The sequence below is a fragment of the Nematolebias whitei genome, chromosome 16 (assembly GCF_014905685.2).
Source record: "Nematolebias whitei isolate Nwh7 chromosome 16, NemWhi1, whole genome shotgun sequence".
NCBI lineage: Eukaryota > Metazoa > Chordata > Actinopteri > Cyprinodontiformes > Rivulidae > Nematolebias > Nematolebias whitei.
Genome location: NC_056513.1, coordinates 40,920,859 through 40,943,223, shown reverse-complemented (window position 1 = coordinate 40,943,223; position 22,365 = coordinate 40,920,859). Strand labels below are relative to the sequence as shown.

The 22,365-nt window shown below is 45.5% G+C and overlaps 1 protein-coding gene across 1 annotated transcript in view; it reads left to right on the top strand.

The window, feature by feature from the left end:
* The window catches only part of usp34 (ubiquitin specific peptidase 34), a gene marked incomplete in the record, with an annotated part of 140,740 nt that overhangs the window by 69,128 nt on the left and 49,247 nt on the right, over positions 1 to 22,365 (top strand). The window contains 12 exon segments of the mRNA XM_037689997.1: positions 456 to 582; positions 8,315 to 8,465; positions 8,569 to 8,669; positions 8,785 to 9,000; positions 9,109 to 9,234; positions 9,320 to 9,442; positions 20,519 to 20,602; positions 20,692 to 20,778; positions 21,367 to 21,567; positions 21,637 to 21,719; positions 21,793 to 21,833; positions 21,943 to 22,067. Coding sequence (XP_037545925.1) covers positions 456 to 582; positions 8,315 to 8,465; positions 8,569 to 8,669; positions 8,785 to 9,000; positions 9,109 to 9,234; positions 9,320 to 9,442; positions 20,519 to 20,602; positions 20,692 to 20,778; positions 21,367 to 21,567; positions 21,637 to 21,719; positions 21,793 to 21,833; positions 21,943 to 22,067 — 1,465 coding nt within the window.

The window sequence follows — 22,365 nt, the reverse complement described above, 5'->3', positions numbered from 1 at the left end:
AGCAGTTGTTGACCGGGTGGGGGTGGAGCAGTTGTTGACTGGGTGGGGGTGGAGCAGTTGTTGACCGGGTGGGGGTGGAGCAGTTGTTGACCGGGTGGGGGTGGGGGTGGGGTTTAGGATGCGTGAGAGAAGCGGAGCATGGGTCAGACTTCATGTTGTGCTGTGCTCTCTGAAATAGTTATTGAACCAAGTGTTTACTTATGGAGGTAAACGTAGATGTTTAACAACCTGTTAAAATACACCAGAATGCAGGAAATGGCGTGTACTTCATTCTAAGTTTTATGGGGGAGGACCCCAGACAGTGTGCCCCCCAGCCACATTACAAATGCTTCTGACGTCAGTGCGCAGGTACATGCAGAAGGTCGTGAGGATCCTTGAAATTCAGTAGTAAAAATGACGTTCTTTTACTATGATGCAGCACTGAAACATTTTGTGACATGCTTTCTGTCTGTCAGATTTGCATACCATCTACGACAGTGGCAGATCGAGGGGACGGGAATCAGCAGCCATCTGAAGGCTCTGAGTGAGAAACAGTCTTTGCCGCTCAGGATCGTGTGTCAGCCCGCCGGCCTGCCAGACAAGGTGACGCATTTCATCTACCTACCACAACTACGAGTCTGCACTCAGGAAGTCCAGCCTACATGAACATTTAACAGATCTCAAAGAGAAGAAACCATAAAGCTGCATTGTTATTGTTTCAAACCAAATGTAATCAGTGGTTTTAATACAAAAGTTGACCAACACTTTAGTTGCAACTGATCAGTCACCCTCTCATCCTGAGCAGTATTTTGTGCACGCTGCCGGAGTCAAATCCAGAACAGTGAGGGAGCATCTGTACAAACTGCGTCCGAGTTCAACGCTGGTTGTTACCACACCATACCATTTTATTTATAGAGCACTTAAAACAGCAACAAGGCCAACCAAAGAGCTGTACAGACAGAACAACAGGTTGTTGGAGAAACAGAAAATATAGCCACTGCTCTGAGCCTACAGCAACGAGCTGCGCTCAGCACCACATGCACACGAATGGCTTTTAAAGAAGTGAGCGCAGCTCTTTTCTGAACAGTTTTTCTTAAAACATTGACTTAGCGTGAAAAACAGTTTGTTTTGTGTTGGATAAATCATCCATCCATCCAACCATTATCTTTACCCGCTTCTTCCTTTTCGGGTCACGTGGGTCACTGGTGCCCATATCCAGCCATCACTGTGTGAAAGGCAGGGGACACCCTGGACATGTCTCCAGTCCATCACAGGGACACATGGAGACAAACGAGACAAACAACCATTCACTCTCTCTCTCACACCTGGAGACTATTTAGAGTTACCAATCAGCCTAACATACTGTACATGTTTTTGGTCTGTGGGAAGAAACCCACACATGCACAGAGAACATGCAACTCCACCCAGAAGGGCCCCCGGCTGGGATTTGAACCAGCAACCTTCTAGCTGAGAGGCAGCAGCTCTACCAACTTCTCCACTGTGCTGCCCTGGATAAATATGGAACAATATAACTTTAAATGTTTTTCTTTAAAATGTTATAATAAAGTCACCTCAACAAACCCTACCTTGCCATTTGGCCTGCTACCTGAGGGCCCCCCCATTAACAAGCATGTGCTTTCCTGTCTGTTTCTTAGAGGGCTATTGTTTATTTTTAAAAGACAAAAGAAACTGTTGGCATTTATTTTATTTTCTGTGGTATCGAAATGTGCGCCTCCTACCGAGGAATGTCCTGAACAGTGACTTATGCATATCGTTACAACCCTGGTTCCCCCTTTGACGGCGGTACCACTTGTGCTTTATTATGCAGGAGTACACTTTATAAATGAAGATGGGGTTTGGACAAGTCGTTTTTTAACAATTATTGTTTATCACCAGTCTGGCTTTTAGACGTGGACATTCAGAGCTGTAGCCACAGATGTGTAGGTGTCAAAATACAGCTCCACCTCTCTAGAATTTAGAGGAAATTTATCACGCAGTTTTTGAAAATGTTCTAAACTCCAGCACCAAGGCTGTGAACTGCTGCGACTCACACAAGGAAATTAAGAACATTCTTGAGCATTTCAAGACGGCTTGGAAATTTCCTTTCAAATCCTGTTCGCATCTAATCACTAATAGTTGCAGCTCATTGAAACATTACATTATTTAACGTAACCCTGGTCCTTTGATAACAGAGTGAGGTGTTTCACTATGGGAAACATTCCAGCATGACCAACTACGGAAGCTCCAACGACATCACGTCTGTCTGAGGCAGACTGGTTGAGCTGTACTCAGGGCTCCAACCCATCATACCACCACAGTCAACCAACCACTTCCTACTCATTCTAGGACGTTTTTTTTCCATGACCATGCAAGGAGGGAAGTGTTGGTGGAACACTCTGTTATCAAAGAACCAGGGTAACGTTAAGTAACCTGTTCTTTTTCTAACTTTGTTCGGTGTTTCACTACGGGAGATATAGCCCACTCCCGTATTGCAAGAAAGCCCTGAAGCCAACCACTATCCTGAACACAGACAAAGAAGGTTGTGAAGATCTGGTGTCCAGAATTGTATGAGCTAGGGATGGCTGAGCCACATTCAGCCTGTACAAACGCAAACATATGCAGTGTGGCCCAGCTAACTGCTGCACAAATATATTGAACATGTACCACTCAAAACGGCCCATGATGTGGCCATGCTCCTGGTAGAATGGGCTTTCAGACCAGTCGAGGGGCTCTGTACCCCTACATCTGTCTCCACAATACAGTGTGCCAACCTCTGGAATGACACTTGTTTCCTTTTATGAGTCGAAGCCCAAGAAACAAACGACTGGTCTGACTTCCAGGAGGTGGATGGAAAGCTAACACTCTACTGAACAACATCTGTACACAGAATCCATCACGTTAGGCACAAAAGCTGGATTGGGCCTCAGACGCACCTTAGAGAACCCAGGTGCCCACTGCAAACAGGAAGGGCTGATAAAGCGTGTAAATCACTCACCCTTTTGGCTGTGGTTAACGCTAAAAGCAGGGCGGTCTTAAAATAAAGAAATTTCATCCCTGTCCCATCCACAGGCTCAAAGTTATGATTACAGAGGGCTTCCAGCACCAGTGAGAGATCCCACAATGGTACCAGAGGCCTAGCATGTTAGGCTGCCTTCAGGCCCAGGCCTCCCTGCAAAAGAGATCTGTGATCTCAATGGGATTTTCCTGGTTAAATAAAGGTTAATAAATGGAGACCCGCAGCTTACGTCGTGCCCCCTTCATGAAGCGACATACTGAAGGGTGCTGTCCAACAGATTTGTTGCCAAATCCAATGTGACGAATTGAAATAGCTGCCATATCAACTTTGATAGTGGATAAAGCCTTCCATTTTTCCAGTAGGCTCTGTAGAAAACAGAGCACATCTACGAGAGAGCACTGGAAGGGAATGACCTTCTCTCCATACACCATTTTTCAAAAACTTGCCATTTACCCCTGTACAAATAACGTGTAGATGGCCCTCGCACTTTGAATTGTGTTAATGACCTCTGGGGGGAGGCCATCAAGATCTAAATTCTACCTTTCGCTGACCGGCCCAGTGAGCTATACGGTCTGTGTGGGGGTGATGGATTTCTCTCCTGTCTTCGGACAGAAGGTCCCTGTGAGCAGGAAGAGGCCATGGTTCCCCTGACAGCATCTGGATGATCTCTGCCACCATGGGGCCACCAAAATCAAAACCAGCCCTGTTCTCCCACTCTGCTCATTGTGGGAGAAATCAGGCTGGGAGGTGGGAACACGCAGAGCAACACATTTGGCCACGGGTGAGCTAGAGCATCTACCCCTAGTGGAGCATCTGCATCTGACGGAGAGAAAAACAGCAGGCAGGGGGTGTTTTCTCATGAGGCGAGGATGGAGTCACCACTCCCTACACTGCAGGTTGCTCCTGGACAATAGATCCCTGCCGCATGGGTCATGAACTGACAGGAGTCTGATGCTGTTCCACTGGATGACCTCCCGAGCCAGTCATTGTAGCTGTTGGTATTGTGTCCCGCCCTGACAGTTTATGTAGGCTACTACCGTCGAGTTGTCTATCTTCACTAAGACATGACGGTCCTTTAGATGGGGCAGAAAATGCTTTAACCTAGGAAAACTGCATGCAGTTCCAGCACATTTATGTGGAGAAGTGACTTTTTCTGTGACCACACACCGTTCACTACTCTGCCCATCATTGTGGCCCCCATCCTCTCAGGGATGCATCCGTTATGATGGTGACCCTGGATGTTACTGCTTGCAGCTGAGCCCCAGTGTTGAAAACCACTGGGTCCCTCTGTGGATGCATAGCCATCATAAATGTTGAAGATACTTTCTTTCGGCGACGTAAATGGCGACGGGGGCATAAACTCAGTAATGCAACCCTTCTTTGAAAATCCCTCATCATTAGAAGCCCCAGATTTACCACCGTAATTACTGAGGCCGGTAGCCCGAGCAGACGCAGACAAAGTCTGAATGAAACTACTCTCCCCAGCTGGAAGCGTGCGATGCACTGGAAGAAGATGTGATTCTTCTCTCTGACAGCATCACGTGATATGAGAGGGAGTCTATTTGCAGACCCAAATATTCTGCCTCTTGTTTGGGTACTAAGCAGCTCTTTGTCCAGTTTATTCTGAATCCCAGGTCTGTTTATTACTGCCTGAGTCGCTCGTCGCCTGTGCCCGCGTCCGGGAACATATCAGATAATCGTCTATACGAGAGGATTATGATGCCGCGCACCCTCAGTGGGGCCAGCATTGCTTCCACACACTTACTGAACACCCGCGGAGCTAACAGAAGTCCAAACGGAATTGTTTGAAATTCGTGTCCTGAAAGGCAAACCTGAGAAATTTCTTATGTCACGGATAAATGGCAATATGAAAATAAGCGTTTGCCAGGTCGATCGTTACAAACCAGTCTGCTGGACGGATGGACTGACAGAGTGTCGTGTGTTAATATTCTGAATGTATTTCTATGTAAATGTCTGTTTAGCACACGCAGATCTAAAATGGGACGGAGCGAAGTACCGTCCTTCTTTGGAATCAGAAAGTAGCGAGAATAGAAGCCCTGGTGAGCTTCCTCGTTCAGTATTACTCTGATCGCTTGTTTGCTTAAAAGAGATGCGATCTCTTCCTCCAGAACGTGTGCTAAATCTCCGCTGGCTACAGAAAGAACAACACCGTTGAATCTGGGCGGCTTCATGTTGAACTGAAGTCTGTACCCCTGGGCAATTGTGGTCATAACCCATGGTGGAACGGTGCATGCACACCAATTTCCCATTTGCTCCGAGGGCAGTCCTCCTGCGTCGCAGAGTTATGTCACCCTTGTGTTGCAACTGCGCTCTGCTCTTTCCTTTTCCTCTGTTGGGCACGAGCTTATACAAAGTTTTCTCTTTTGGTTTATCTATTTTTGTAGGGTGCATTCTGCCCTTAGCAATGTGCCTGGCTGCATAAATGCATTCTTTGTTTTTATTGTTTCCCCCTGAACAAAATGAGGCATTTGGGGGCACCGGTGAGTGTTTGGTAACACTGAACGCACTTGTTCAGTGTTACCAGAGTGTGTGATGCTGATCTTGGTGACACTGTGTTTTCTGCCTCACAGTCTCCTCTCTCTGAACATGAGAGATCTTGTCATTCCCCGATCTGTTACAGACGAACAATCCGTAGTGTAGCTCATTTGCACATGCGCAAAAAGATCGCCGTTGAATATGCAAGATTAAGAAAAATGTACTGGAAATATCCTGTAAGATGATGTAATACAACACATATTAATAAAATATATTTATGAAACATACCATATTTATTAATATTAATTAAAATATCTATTTCTATAAATTTATTAATTTTCCTAGACAATGTTATAATTCCATTTATGAATAAGAACTATCTTAATTTACTTAAAAAAGTATGATCTTCATGTTGCTAATTTACGCCACTCGTGTTTCCGTTAAAATTATTAACATAGTTACGTTCTAGAATTGTTCTAGAATTGCGCCGCTCAAGGTGGCTGCATGTTGGAGCAGCTCTGTTACTTTCATTCTGATTTACTGCTTTTGAAAACTTTAATTCCTGTTTTTTTCTGGATGTAAATCACAAATTGGCAACGAGGTATTTTTTTTAACAATGTAGAAAGAGTTCACTACAACAACAAGGAGATTAACATCTCAAAAGCTCAAATATCTCATCTACAGTCCCAAATCACACGAGTTGAAAAGGAGGTGCCATGGACAAATTCCCGTCAACCTGGCGGCGGTGCTAGAGTACCTGACCACAGAGATCCTGTAGCTGGTGAGAAACTTGGCTCGTGAGGAGCTCTGCAGACTGCTAGGAGGAGTGACCATCGCTCAGGGAGGAATTCTGTCCGGCCTTCGGGCAATCCTGCTGCTCAGGAGGACCGAGAAGCCCGCCGGATCTGACAGCAAGATGGATCTGGGTGGACGGATCGGTATCTGTGGCCAGATTCTTCGGCTTCACTGCAGAAGATCCTTCCTGCCCACAGCTATCAGCATCTATAACAACTCTTGAATGAAACCAGGATGATGAGCTACGACAACACTTAATTTCCCTCTGGGATTAATAAAGTATTTTTGAACTTAAACTTGAACTTGAACGTCATTGGTTAACACGATATGCAACGGGCTGAATGAGAAAAACCGCAACATACAGAATTAATTATTTTCATGGTGAAACAGCGCCACTCAGTGGTGAAACTGTGCTACATCATCCTAAAAAATGTATTTACCCTAAATATGCGTCACATATCACTTCAACCAGTGATGTAAATATGTCAATGATTTTAACGGAAATACGAGTGGCGTAAATTAGCAACATGAAGATAGTACTTTTCTAAGTAAATTACCAGTGATCCGTGCGACCCGGAAGAATAACTTTTAGCGCATGCGCAAATGAGCTGACACTACGGATCGGCTTTCGTAACAGATCAGGGAATGACGGGTCTGAACAAACAGTACTTCTGCTGAACTGGGACCTACAAGAGTGTGTGAACATGGGCAGGTTCCCTCTTCTGCCCATTTTCTCCTTTTCACTGGAGGTGGAAAAGAGGTGATATGCCACTGAGGGCTCCACTGCTGGGGGTTTGGTCAGCCCCAACTCATCCATCCATCCTTGGAGAGAAGCCTGCTCCTAAAATGGCTGGACCAGTAACGGCTCATTTCCCTCATACAAGCTGGGAAAGCTGGTAAACACTGTTTGATTGGTGTGGAGGCTGGTGGGAGCCTCTTACCATCATACAGGTCTTCTGTTGTTCCCACTGCATCCTGAGTGCAAGGCCAAGAAATGTTCATCTTCGACGCTGCACTTCTGCAGACATCATACAGGTCACTGTCCACCGGTGGGGCGGGAAAGTGGAGTCATCCTCCTCTTCCTCCATGTCGAGGAGGTCGGGGCTAGCATCACACTCCATCTCCTCTTGACTGGTTTCAAAGTCCCCTCCGTCCACCAGTCCTTTGAAGATTGGCAACATGATCAGGGACTCGGCTTCCGCCCAGCTTGTGGTGGCTCGGGGCTGATGGCCGTCAACTGTTACTGTGGTTTCGGACAGGCGCAGGTCCTGGCTGTTCTACTACCACACTTAGCCTCCTCTCTAGGATTTTTAGCGAGGCTAAAAAACAGCTCTTTGTAACAGCTGGAAAGCAAAACCCTGAAGGTACCAAGCTAATGCTATCTCTAAGAAAAGCTAGCTCGCCTTGACTCGTTAGCTTGAGTTACACCTGTAACTTAAAAATGTACTTAAAACCAGAGACGCATCTGAGCTGCGCACTGTTTGTACAGACGGTTTTTGTGTGGGGGGTGTTCAGCACGAGGGAAGAGGCAGCGAGCGTGCTGCCTTTAGCTTTATAGCTAGCACGCTTGTATTGTGCGCCGCTAGCTTAGTGCTACATCAGTGCCGACGGGGGTGGGGTGGGTGTGGTGCATGCAGTTTGGTTCGGTAGGCGCTGCTTGTATAATTGTAGGGGAAACACTGCCCTTTATTTTTTACAGTTCTCATGCAGTTTATACATGTAAACGTCTGCATTGTGTTATCAAAGGTTTTACAAAGTAAAGTCCAAAATTACTGTTTAGTTTCATCGCGGAAAGTTGATTTGTTGGAATTTCAAGCTGCATTCTGCACTTTAACTCAAGATGACCACCACAGCTAATCCACCTTAGTGAACACAAACGTCTGCATTCTGCAAACTAAAACTGGCAACAACAAAAAAAATGCATTGGCACTCGTTTAGATTTCCACAAAGAACTAATTTTTAATTGTGCAAATCGTTTTCTTTTATAGTAATGGTTTCAGCCTCCGTTTCTATGCTATTGTTTTGCAGATGACTATTGAGATGTACCCCAGTGACCAGGTTGCTGACCTGCGGGCCGAGGTGACCCACTGGTATGAAAACCTGCAGAAGGAGCAGATGAACCAGCAGGCTCAGCTGCAGGAGTTTGGTCAGAGCAGCCGGCAGACAGGAGACTGCCCAGGTCAGTTATTTCTTTTAGTTTTTACTTCAGAGGGAGTAACTCGAGTTAAACAGATTTGACACAGTCATTTATTTGTGTCAGAAGTATCACCTGTCTCTTGCAGGGGGTTTAATGGGACCTGTCAGAATGATCTCCTCTGGTCATGAGCTCACTACAGACTATGATGAGAAGACGCTGCATGAGCTGGGATTTAAAGACATGCAGGTGACTCTTTTTCCACATCTCATCTGAGGAAATACATTAAAATGAGAAGGTTCTGGTCACAGTTGAACACCACAGGTGACTCATCACTACGTCATGTATGTGTGTTCAATCACAGATGGTGTTTGTCTCTTTGGGAGCTCCACGGAGGGAGAGGAAGGGGGAGGGCGTCCAGCTGCCGGCCTCTTGTCTGCCTCCTCCTCAGAAGGAGCACATTCCCATGCTGCTGCTCCTCCAGGAGCCCCATCTCACCACTCTCTTTGACCTGCTGGAGATGCTGGCCTGCTTCAAACCACCCAGCCCCAACACGGAGAAGGTGCAGGAGAGCCCAGAGGTGAGAGGCAGAGATTGTAACTTGATGGGACTGTGAGCTCAGACGCACTGAAAACATGGCTTTATTGTCTCTAAACCCCAGTATAATAGAAATGTATTTTTAATCCAGAGTTTGCGCTGTGAGGAGCTCCACCTCCATGCAGAGAATTTGTCTCGTCGGGTTTGGGAGCTGCTGATGCTCCTTCCTACATGTCCCAAGATGCTGCAGGCTTTTCAGAACATCTCAGATGAAACGGTCAGTCACTGGCTCAACAAACACGTTCTACAAGTTTGTTGTGGAATAAAGCAAACACTGAACTTCTAAATTATTTTTGTTGTAGAATGAAGAAGGCTTGTGCTGGAAGGAGCTGCTGAGGATTAAAAGTCCTCACAAGCTGCTGTATGCTCTGGAAATCATCGAGGCTCTGGGCAAACCCAACCGACAGATCCACAGAGAGTCATCTGTGAGAGACACGCAACACAAAGCTTTTTTAAAATCATTAGTTACTTAATACCCTGGTTAGTTCATAACAGTGACGTGTTTCACTGTGGGGAAACACTCCAGAGCAGGGGTGCCCAGTACGTCGATCGCCATCTACCGGTCGATCACAAAGGCATTATGGGTAGATCGCATGGCATTAAAAAAGTAGGCGTCAGCCTATCATCCATTCTCACTATGAAATTTGTCACTTGATTGACATACGGGGCAGCCAGTCCCAGCCCTCATTCTCTCAATCCAGGTCTCAGAGTGGAGGTTTTCGGGGGAGCACCCCACCTCAACCAAAGGTGTGAAATTCTTTGTGTGTGAATTTGCACATGCTCACTCCAGGCGGCTGCAGTCCAAAGTTTTCTGCACTAACAACAGTTATAATAAACGTCAGAGAGCAGAGTGTTTTTCATCAGTTTAGACTAACTGATCATGCAGACACTTCATGCTCAATGAATGCAGCTGAGCCCTGCATCAGGGTTGCCAGATAAATTTAAAATGTCTTGTTTACTCCCTCCTTTTCTGTGCACGTGTTCAACAAACACAACATATGACAGTTGAGGTCAAAATACTATAAGTTTAAAGCCACAGTACTATAGTTCATAATTTCTTATTTGGCAACCCAACTGACATGGAAACTACAACGTTTTTGTGTAAACCCACTCATTTTTTGTTTATTAACTCCAATAAACATTGAAAAAACACTTAACGTTTCCAGAGGTTGTTCTCGTGTAAACGGGATCTTATAGCAGGTAGATCACTTTGACTTGGTCATTTTAAAAGGAGCTCGCATGCTGAAAAAGTGTGGGCACCCTTGCTCCAGAGGGACCAACTATGGAAGCTTCAACATCACATCTGTCTGAGACAGACTGGTTGAGCAGGGCTCTGCCCCCATTATGATCCCATAGTCAACCGACCACCTTCTACTCATTCTAGGACAGTTTCATTCCATGTCCAGGCAAGCAGGGAAGTGTTGGTGAAACACTCACTCTGTTATCAAAGAACCAGGGCTACTTTTAAATCACCCAACAGTCTTTTTCTAACTTGGCTCGGTGTTTCACTATGGGAGATATAGCCCACTCCCGTATTGCATTTGGTAAAGCCCCAAAGCCAACAACTATTCTGAACTTGGACTAAGAGGGCTCTGAAGTTCTGGAATTCAGTATTGCATAAGCTAGGGATGACTGAGCCACATTCAGCTTGTAAAAGCGCACAAACTTCTGCGGTGTGGCCCAGCTAGCTGAAGCACAAATATCCTGGACAGATACCCCTCAAGGTAGGGCCCATAATTTGTTCCTGCTCCTAGTAGAATGGGCTTTCAGACCAGTCGGGGGGCACTGTACCCTTACATCTCTGTAACAGAGACTAATTTTCTCCACAATCCAATATGCTAGCGTCTGGCATGAGACTCCACACATTCGTCAGCCTCGAGTGTGGAGCCAGGAAAGTGGAGTCATCCTCCTCTTCCTCAATGTCATCCATATTGAAGAGGTCAGAGTTAGCATCAGCTTCGGCCTCCTCCTGACCTGGTTCAAATTTCCCTTTGTCCACCAGCCCTTTGATGGCTGTTACCTGTTACCATGGTTATGGACAGGCACAGATCCTGGCTGTTTGCGACTGCCACTCTCAGCCTCCTTCCTAGGACTTTTTTCTGGCATGAAGGAGCAGTGCGGGCACGCCTGAGTATTTGCCAGTGAGCCTTGCGGGTGCCCGTGAGTACCATGCACATAGGATGAGGGTCCTTGCCTAAGATGGAAGCCCCTCATGACGCAGGCGGGATACAGCCTCCTTGCCATTAGGTTCCAACCCTTTGGTTGGGATGGGTGCCACAGCCATAGTGAGCGATGGGAATTTAGCTCATTGTGACACGTTAACGGTCTGTCACTAGCGCTAGCCATGGGGTTAAAACCAAGCAAACTAGCTAGAGCAGCTTGTTGTAACATGTTTGATGGGAACAATTCTTAAAGGTAAAAAAAAATGGGGAGTGGTGGCGCAGAGGTTAGAGAGGTGGGCCTGTGATCCGAAGATCGCCGGTTCACGCCCCGGACCCGACAATATCAAAAATGTGGGTGGGGTAGGTGAAGCACCCACACTTGCCCCCACCCTCGTTCGCCCCACTCTGGGCCCATGAGCAAGGCCCTTAACCCCCCATCTGCTCCCTAAACAGGTCTCTCTTGAAAATGAGTTCTCATGGCTCAATGAGACTACCTGGATAAATAAAGGCTAAATGAAAAAAAAAAATTCTGAAAGGTACTAAGCTAATGCCACCACGAAGGAATGGTAGCTTGCCTTTACGCATCAGCTTGAGTTACACCTGCAACCACTCAGTTACTTAAAACTGAGCAGCAGCAGGAACAGCTCGCCTTGACGCTGCTGTAACAAAGATCCTTCTCCCAAAGCACCAACCTACTTAACACAATTCAAGCTGAAGCCAGGAACTGCGTTTGGTGACGTGCTCCTTTACCGGACACCTGCCTGAATGCGCTGAGGGAGCTAGTTGTAGTTTCTTATGGGAAGAAAGCAAGTATTTGTAGGAAGTGGTTGGTTGACCACAGCATCATCATGGAGCGGAGCCTTGAGCACAGCTCAACTGGTCTGTCTCAGATAGATGTGATGTCAATGGAGCTTCCATAGTTGGTCATGCTGGAGTGTTTCCCTTAGTGAAACACCAAACAAAGGTAGAAAACGGCCTCTGTTTCTTTTTTTTTATTTATTATTTAATTTACTTGCTTGTTTGTTTGGGGAATAAATTATGATTATCAAGAAGTGCTTTGTAGTTCTATTTCATCCCTAATGACCGCCAAAGCGTCGTGCTGAAAGCACTGAATGTTCCCTTCGCTCATGCGCCATTCGAGTAGTAATACCAACATAGTCACAGCTGTGACACATGAGATGATTAATCAGAGGCTATATAGCCTGACGTCATCCGAGCCTCTGTTCTGCTTTTCTTCTTGCGTGCAGTTCGTTTAGCATGGCATCAGCCTTTTTGGTCTTGGATCATTTCAACGTCGTCAGAAGCCCGATTGCTTGTTGGCTGGAGTAGCAGTGTATTGCCCTCCTAGGGGCTGCGACAGACTGATCTTCATTCAAGATATTTCTGCTGGTTCTTAGATGACAGTGTTTGCGCCTCCGCTCCCAACTCACGGCATCTGACTACTGTGTTAGTGTGTTGTGATACACATGCTGATTACCACTGGAGCTTAGCTAATGGGTTAGCCTCTCTAAGTTTGTTGTTTTGCTTTAATCTGCGACGGTAGCATCTCACTCTCTCCCAATTGTAGTCAACCTCATAATCGGTTTTGGATTGAGCTAGCGATGTTAGCCTGTCTGTTTGTTGTTTTGCTTTAATTGGTGACATTAACGTCTTGCCCCTTCTCCAAAATTTAGCCAACCTCACAATCAGTTTTGGATTGAGCTAACGGTGTTAGCCTCTATAAGTTTGTTTACTTTAATTGGTGACGGTAGCATCTTGCCCCCTCTCCCAATTTGGGCGGCTGTGGCTGAGTGGTTAGAGCAGTCGTCCTCCAATGCAAGAGTTGGGGGTTTGAATCCACCAGCAGTCACATGCTCAAGTGTCCCTGGGCAACTTTGATATCACTGACATAGTGTCCCTCACACCTCACCAGCAGGTCACTGGATTCACTGAGGTTAGGGTTGATGTAGACTTCTGTACCTCTGTGGCTCTTCCTGAATCTTCTCTGTGGTTCTCTGGGGTTTAGGGCTCTGATCATCTCCCTAATTGACATGAGAACAAAACATCAACAATAACATTGTCGTGTTATTTTTGATCAAAAAACATTATTTAGGCTGAGAGATAAAAGTTTAACTGATCAACAACTTCCTTTACAGCTTAACTTACCTCCACCATGCAGCCTCCACTGTAGAAAAATGCAGCAAACTTTTTACAACAAAGTTTGTGACTGTTCTGTGGCCCCCACCTCGCTTTTCTTTTGTCTGTCTGTCCTCCTCACATCAGGGTCAGAGGCTCCTGTGAGGAGAACATTAACATAAACAGTGAACATTAGTGAACTGTTTAAGCAGCTGACTGGATGGATGAGCACAGTTTTACAAGCTAAGCTTCATCTGTTACTGTCAATCTTTAGTTAGCTTCTGAGTTTAGCTAGCTACATAGATAAAATATCTTTACACACTAATATCTTAAAGTTAGTGTTACATGGATCATAGTTTAATTCACCGCAATGTACGTGTTAAGCTGCAGTAACGTTAACAAACATAAACTCACCAGCTGAAACACAGACACAGCTCCATCCTTGGGAGTTCTTTGATGAAGAGGAGTCAGGCCGTGGAGATGTTGATTCAGTCCATTTAACACACACAGACTGACTTTAATGCTGAGAGGAAGAGGGCCGACTGTTGTCCTTCTCTCTTCTTGCAGAAAAACACAGAGAAACTTTCTGCTCATAAGCAGAAAGTTGCGTGTGTTGTCGAACAGCTTCGACAACACACGCAACTTTCTGTACGCAACTTTGGTACGGCAGCTCTATACAGCTCTGGGTGTAAACACGTAGTCTGTTTGTCGTATGGCTGGTGTTTTACCTGCCTGCGTGCTGAAACCACGTGACACGTTACAGCCAATACCGAAACTTGACACTGAAAAAAGAGTGACGTTTCAATCCATCTGAATGGGTCAATGAGAGCACAGATTGTAGTGTAAAGAGCTTTGAGTATCTCGATAAGACAGAAAGGCGCTATATAAATAACCACAAGGCTCAGTCTTAGGACCCACCCTCTTTATAATCTACATACGTAATGTAGGTAAAATCTTCCCTGATGCATCCATACATTTCTATGCTGATGACACAGTTGTTTATTGTTGAGCTAAATCTGTTGCTAAGGCTTTCCAGCTTTTGAAATCTGCATTCAACTACATCCAGACAGATTTGTTCCGCCTCAAACTTGTCCTAAATGCCGACAAAACCAAAGGGATGCTTTTTTCCAAACATGAAGTTGGTCCCAGCAGTTCTTCCTCTGATTTCATCCTCAAATGATGTCCCGATTGAGTTTGTTGATTCCTATAAATATCTGGGTATCTTGGTCGACTCACATCTCTCTTTTAAGCTCCATGTGGAAAACTTGGTAATGAAACTGAAAGTTAAACTGGGTTTCTTTTTCAGAAACAGATCCTGTCTAACCCTGAATGTTAGGAAACACCTTGTATCTGTGACTTTCCTTCCCTCAATTGATTACGGTGACATTATTTACATGAACGCTCCTACAAGAACCCTGCAGATGTTGGATGCTGCAGATGTTGGATGCTGTTTATCATGGTGCACTAAGATTCATAACTGGCTGTGATTATCGTACCCACCACTGCACCCAGTATTCACTGGTTAACTGGTCATCATTAACTTCACGCAGACTCTCTCACTGGTACATTTTCATCTTTAAATCACTTCTTGGTCTGCTGCCTTCATACATCTCCTCCTACATGTCTCTGCGTGAGTGCAGCTACAGCGTGCACTCTCAGGACATTATTACCTGCAGTGTTCCCTCAGTGAGGACTGAACTAGACAAAAGGACCTTCTCCTATTCCGTGCCCGTTTCCTGGAATACCTTACAAAAAGATTTGAAGCTCTCGACCTTGACCTCTAAGTAGCTTTAAGAATCTGTTGGACTCCTCGCAGGGACCAATGCAGACATGTTCCTGTTTTTAGTTTTCTACATTTGCCTTAGAATCTAGCTGTTTTTGTTACTTTCCTTTTTTTTTAGCCATCCTATTTGTAAAAAAAAAAAAAAAAAAAAAAGGATGACTTTTTGTAACTGTTTATTGTTGTCGCTGTTGTCCATTGTTGTCATCGTTCTTTGTTGAAATCAGGTCTCTCTTGTAAATGAGTCCTCGAGGCTCAATGGGACTTACCTGTAGAAATAAAGGTTGAATTAATTGAATGAATGAATAAATACAGTCCATTTACCATTTACCAATTTTAGCCAACCTCATAATCGGTTTTGGACTGAGCAAACTGTTAGCCTCTCTTTTTTAATTTTTTTCCTTAATTGGTGACTGTAGCGTCTCGCCCCCCTCTTCCAATTTTAGCCAAATTTGAGATCAGTGTTTTTGATTGAGCTAACGGTGTTAGCCTCCCTCCGTTTGATGTTTTGCTTTAATTGGTGACGGCAGCATTTTTGCCCCCTCTTCCAGTTTTACTTGTTTTTTGTCCTATATTTTGGACGTAGCTGATGGGGTCGGCACCTTTGTTGACCCATTTGTTACCTTAATTGGTGACGGTAGTGTTCTCACCCCCTCTCCCAATTGTAGCCTGTTTTTTCTGCCTGCGGTTGGACCCAGCTCAGTTTCAAACATGGATGGCTCCCACAGTTGTGCCAATTGTGGGGCTTCGCTTCAGGCAGATGACGGTCACGACCTGTGCCCTGCCTGCCTTGGGCATGATCACCTGGTGGATGCTCTGTCTGAGAATGCCTGCATGAACTGCAGTTACATGCCCCGTGTTGTGAGGGTGATTCGGCTGGCCCAGTTGTACCCAGAGTTTGACAAGGACCTTCTGGGTATGTGGCCCCGCCTAGGCGCTCAAAGCACTGAAATTAGGCCACAGTATCTGTGGCTCCTTCTAAGAAGAGGCGAGCTGAGTCTTATCAGGGCTTTTCCACAAGGGTTGAGCAGTTATCTGCAGAATTGGCGGAAATGAAATCCCTAGAGAGTGGGACCCTAGAGCCTTTTCATGCCTCTCCACAGATGGTTGGGTGTTGGCGGCTATGCATGAGTCGGTCAAGGCAGGCTTGGATCGTATGCCAGCGGTTGAACCTGCTGTTGCCTCACTCGTGTCACCAGATGAAGCCCTGTGCCATGATGTTCGGTGTCCACGGGCACAATGTTGTGTTACAGATGACTTCTTTAAAGCTTATAATTGCGGAGCACATGCAGGCCACCTTGGCAATCCCTTGACCTACCTCATGTTTGCCCTCTCTTGTCCCTTCAGGACACTAGTGGTGCAACAACAACAATTGGCTTTAGTGATGCAGCGCTTCTGGCCTTTGCTCTGATGACCAGAGAGCTTGGGCACGTAACATCTTTTCTTGTTCAGGCTTGTTGACAGGTCTGGCTGGCACAGTCTACATTGACCAAAACATGCTGTAGGACCCTCTGTAGTGTTCCTGTGGTGCCAGGGGAGTTGTTTGGGTCAGCTGCCTGGGAAGCGCTGGAACGGACCATGGCAAACTAGACAACAGCTTTCAGGCCTCAGCAGGGGAATGTCCCCTCCACCTTCTCAGCATCCAAGGTGCATGTCGGCTGGCCCCAACATTTGGCCACTGCCTCGGGGTTGTGATCGGCCTGGTCTTTATCTTCATGCTATACAGCAGAGACTCAGCAGGGACTTTTGTGAGTCAGTCTGCCAACCAGCCAGTTAGTTCAGACTACAGACTCTGACCACCGCACCCCTCAGGGCCCCTAGGGGCTGTGGAGAAAGAAAGTACAGTAGTCTCTCGCTACTTCATGGTTCGTTTCGTTTATTGCAGAGTCGCTCTATCGCGGTTTTTCAAAATAAGATTGGTGGACATGACACACAATTGGCTGATTGGCTGGATGAGCTGCACGATCAGCATGGAATTATTTAAAATCAATTAATTTAAATTATTTAGCACCTTTGTGCAGCCCATACTACAGGATAAACTTCCTGCAGCAGCTGATCAGCTGTTATCTGTGCAGAGCAGAGAAGTGGGCGTGGTCAAGAACGCTTGCAGGTGGCAAAGAGCAGAGGAGGCAGGGAGCTGAAATCATGACATGTGCTTTTTTATAGCGTTTAGAGTTTAAAAACATTGTTTAGAATATTGCAAGAGTGTGGGAAGGGTTTAAAACACCTTAATATATAAATACTAAAATAAACTACTACGTACTTACACTACTATTCTTATTTTGCGGTTTTTCACTTATCGCAGAGTTTCAGTTTCTTTGTTGGTCTGCTGTATGGTAACAGTTCAGGGCTGCTAGTGTCAGAAGGATCGCTCCAAACATAAATATACTGGAGCTGCGTGCCGTGCATTTGGCTCAGGCACTTTCTACCCCACCTGGAGGGGAGACATGTTCTAGTTCGGCCAGACAACACCTTTGTTGTCTACCACGTCAACCATCAAGGTGGCACCAGGTCTGCGCAGCTTCTTAAGGTGACCAGAGAGCTACTGGAATATGCCTGTCCTCCCCTGTTCACCTTGGGCGTGGTGTACTTACCAGGGCAGCACAACCAGGTTGCAGACTCTCTTTCCCGCTGGGTGCCTGCTCCAGGAGAGTGGTCCCTTCACAGTGACTTAGTGCTCATGATCTGGGACCTCTTTGGTGTTTCAACTAAGAGGGTTGGCAAGCTACATGCTCTTTCTGTCAGCCCTTCATGTCTCAGATGGGGTCTTGATGGCTCTGGTGTAGGGCAGGGCCATATCATATCGTTCACGATAATACCAGTAAAAAAAGCTTGCCCGGGCAAAAAATTGATATCATGATATTCTAATTTCATGACGTAATACGTCAAGATGCTCCGCCCCCTTAACAGAACCGAGCGCGCCGAATGACCAAACCGAACTGTGCACCCCCCCTCCACCTGTCGGTACTAGTGTGACGCTAATTAGCTGCGTTTTAATACTAGCTAGCTAAAAAGCTAAAAACAAACAACGCACAGCTCAGCTGTCTCTCCGTCCAGCTCTAAACTGCAGGTACAGACAACTCAAATGTCTTTCCTTCCCCCCGCTCTAAACTGCCACTCGTCTTTCTTTTTTTCTCCCCACCCCGCTCTGAGCTGTCGGTGCGGGCTACGTCTCCCCCGCTCTAAACTGCCGGTACAAACATGCGCCGGTCTGTTTCTTAGTTCCACAGTCCATGGACCAAGAACAGAGTCATGTGATCAGAGACAGAGCATCAGAGAAATGAATCATTCCTGCAGGAACAGAGGAAGCTGAAACTCCACGAGCTTCAGGGTCAGATGATCACCTTGTTACAACTTCTGGAAGTTATAGCCCATTTAAAGAAACATATATTTTGTTGTATGTTACATTTATGATCAACAGATCTTAAGCTTCATTTTATTCTATTTAGTTATTTTGGGAAACTTCACCTGCACTTTAGTTTTTGTGGTGGATTTATTGATCTATTTGTGCAGACTGTTTCAATCTAAATAACAGAAGGATCATTTTTATTTTTTATTTTTATACTTGGAGACTGAATACTTTACTAAATAAAGTAATTTCAGTAAAATTACCCCTTGGTTTTTATTTTATTTTATATAATACTGCAAAACAACATGTTAAGTTAATTTTGTCAAATAAATAACTATGATTTCTTTTTTTTTTTTTAAATATCACAAAATTTATCGTTATTGTCAGAATGCTCTGAAATATCACGACATTATATTTGAACCATATCGCCCACACCTGCTCTGGTGTTACCTTGTGGCCAAACAACATTTGTACCTAAACTGTTATCTCATTCTCATTGTAACTAACCACTGAGATTGTCATGATTTCAGTTTACGTCAGGAGGGACTGATGGTAGGTCTGGGTTATTGCGCCCAGTGAGGGCACTGGAGGTATATACATGTACATTGCGTCTATTGCCGCTGTAACATGCTCAGACCAGCTGTTCTTGTATTATGGAGGACCTAGGTTAGGTTGTCCTCTTTCCAAGCAGCGTCTCTTCCATTGAATTGTGGGTATCATCTACCACACCTACACTGCAGGACGCTGCTCCTTGCTGGTCGATGTGAAGGCACACTACCAGGAGCGTCTCCGCTTCCTGGGCAGCTTTGAGAGGGAGGGGTTCCGCTGGAAGCAATAGGTGCTGCTGCATCATGAGCTTCCTGAACACGTTCACTAGCTTTTGCAATGTTAATGTGGCCACCCTTCATCCTCTGGGCCAGGTTCTTCTGCAAGGGTCCTCTGGGCCCCCTCAGTGAGGTATGTGATTCTTTGTGACATCGCTGGTATTAGTCATTCAGTGCTTTCAGCACCGCCCTCTGGCGGTCAGTAGGGATGAAATAGAACGCAAGTTATATATGTAACTATGGTTCTATGAATCCCAGATGACCGCCAGAGATTCTCTGTCACTCAGAATCCTTGCATTCTGTGAGAAGATTCTATACGAACAGGGCCTCGGATGACGTCAGGCTATATAGCCTCTGATTGATCATCCGATACATCACAGCTGTGACTCTGTTGGTATTACTACTCGAACAGCGCATGCACAAAGGGAACATTCCAACAGCCATTGGAGTCAGTCTCCCCACCATCACAGACATCTACACTCCAGATGCAGGAAGAGGGTACCCTGCATCATGAAGGACCACACTCACCCAGCACACACACTTTTTGCCCCACTCCCCTCAGGAAGGAGGTTGAGGAGCATTAAGTGTAGAACCACTAGACTGAGGAACAGCTTCTACCATGAGGCTGATAGACTCATGAATCTCTGACCAGAATAATCACTGTGAGGGAAAAATCACTGTAATGCCACTTTGATTGTTATGTGCTGCTGATTACCCAAGCTGCTGATCTCACGCTGCTGATTTATTTCATGCTGCTGTATTCATTTGTACTCATCCTCAGACTCATGTTCGTGCTGATGTTCGGCGTACTGTTTTGCACTATTAAGTGTTTAGCGTATTTCTTAGTTTATATCTTTGATCCTTAGTACTGTTTCTTACACTTTATATTTTTGCTATTGTTGGGTGTAACTGGGACCCTGTGTACACAATTTCGTTCCACCTCATGTACCACATGCGATGTGAATGACACTAAAGAACCTTGAACTTGAACATTCAGTTCTTTCAGCCCCGCCCTGTGGCGGTCATCCTGGATTCATAGCACCGTGGTTGCATACGTTACTTTCAATTTCCCTAAACTTTTAACTGTGCTTCACGGTTTTTAAATATATATTTTTTTCTTTCAGTTGTTAGTTGTTGAGAAACATGGCAGAACAAACCTGAACGTTTCTGTAAAACATTTTTAAAGTATATGTGTGTGTGTGTTTCGTGTGGATAACTTGGATCTTGTTTCTCTTTGTGTTTACCGGTAATCCTTTGAAATGTGTTTCCAGGGCAGCTACAGTGATCTGTACCCGGACTCTGACGACTCCAGTGAGGATCAGATCGAAAACAGCAAGAACAGCTGGAGCTGCAAGGTACATCACAGCACACTGCTGAAAACACAGCAGCAGGATGCAGGATTAACTATTTTCTTTTGACGTGTTGAATAAAAAATTCTCCTCAGTTTGTTTCATCTGGAGGTCTGCAGCTGCTCCTGGAAATCTTTAACTCGGGCATCCTGGAACCCAGAGATGAGGAGCCTTGGACTGTGGTGAGAGCCCATCAGAAACCTTCACACTTTTACTCGTCCGTCTCATTTTGTAGGATCAAATGTTAGTTGTGTGGGCGTACAGATTTATTTTATTTTTTCAGACGACTTACTTTTGCCAAGGCTGAATTAAAAAAGAAGTTATAAAAATTAAATGTGTCAGGCTCCAGTCTGGCATGAATAGTTGGAGTTAGATTCACCTTAAAGTTCTGGTAAAATGTTCATGCCAACTATTTAAAGAACATTGAATGAATGAAGAACATTATAGACAGCCCTCAGCATCCTCTTCATCAGACTGTCATACAACAACAGAGTGTCTTCAGTCAGAGGCTTCTTCAGATCTGCTGCAGGACAGAAGCTACAAGAGATCCTTCCTGCCCACAGCATCAGCATCTAGAATAACTCTTTAATGAAACCAGGATGATGAGTTACCCAACATATAATCTCCCTCTGGGATTAATGAAGTAGTTTTGAATTGAATTGAATTGAATTGAATAAAGATAAACCCTGCCATCCTCACCGACTGCGTTGGGGACTACATTTCGTCAACTTTCAGTTGTTTTCTGATCATCATCTTGTTTTTCTCTGTAGTGGCAGCTGGACTGCCTAGCGTGCCTGCTGAAGCTGATCTGCCAGTTTGCTGTGGACCCTGCAGATCTGGACCTGGCCTACCACGATGTCTTCTCCTGGTCTGGCCTCACAGACAGCCAACGCAAACGGGCTTGGCCCGGCAAGTCTCGCAAATCCACCGTGGAACACGGGAAGGGTTTGCACATCCCTCGCCTGACGGAGGTAAATAAGCTCATCGATTAAAAAGAGTCACCGTCGGCAGATCTGAAGCGTCTCCATGTGTCTTCACAGGTGTTCCTCGGCCTTGTCCAGGGCACCAACTTGATCCAGCGGCTCATCAACGTGGCCTACACCTACGACAACCTCACGCACAGGTGTGCTGAACAGGACACACAGATTTGTTTTTTTCTTTTTATCGTTTACATGTTTTTTATTTTGGTTTTGCAGAGTTCTAAAGGCTCAGTCCGATCATAAGTCTCGGCATGAAGGTGAGAACTTCAAAAAGGTTTAATACCCAGAAGCACTCTGTAAAGCAGAAAGAGTCCTGGTTGTGTCGGGTGAGTCTGCACGTTAACAGTGAGGTTTGTTTCCCTGCAGTGACGCACTACTCCATGTGGCTGCTGGTGAGCTGGGCTCACTGCTCGTCCACAGTGAAGTCCAGCCTGGCTGACAGTGACCACCTCCACGACTGGCTGAAGAAACTCACCCTGCTAGTACCTGAGGTGAGCCGTTCCCAACACCTACAGCTCCCAGTTCAACCAAGCGCCCTGAGTTTAAACCTGTGGCGGTGTTGAGATTAATAAAGTAATTTGTTGTATTCAGTGATGGACAGCTCATTACTTTCTACTGCCAACTGGTTACCTTCTGGAGTTATTTCAAGTCAAGATGGTCGCCACAGCTAATCCACTTCAGTGAACACATGTCTATAATGCCATTGAGCCTGTATTTTATTATTTTATGTTCTTGACCTGAAAACAAAGTCTTAAAAAAGGCGAAACATCTGTTGACTGTTCCACCAGA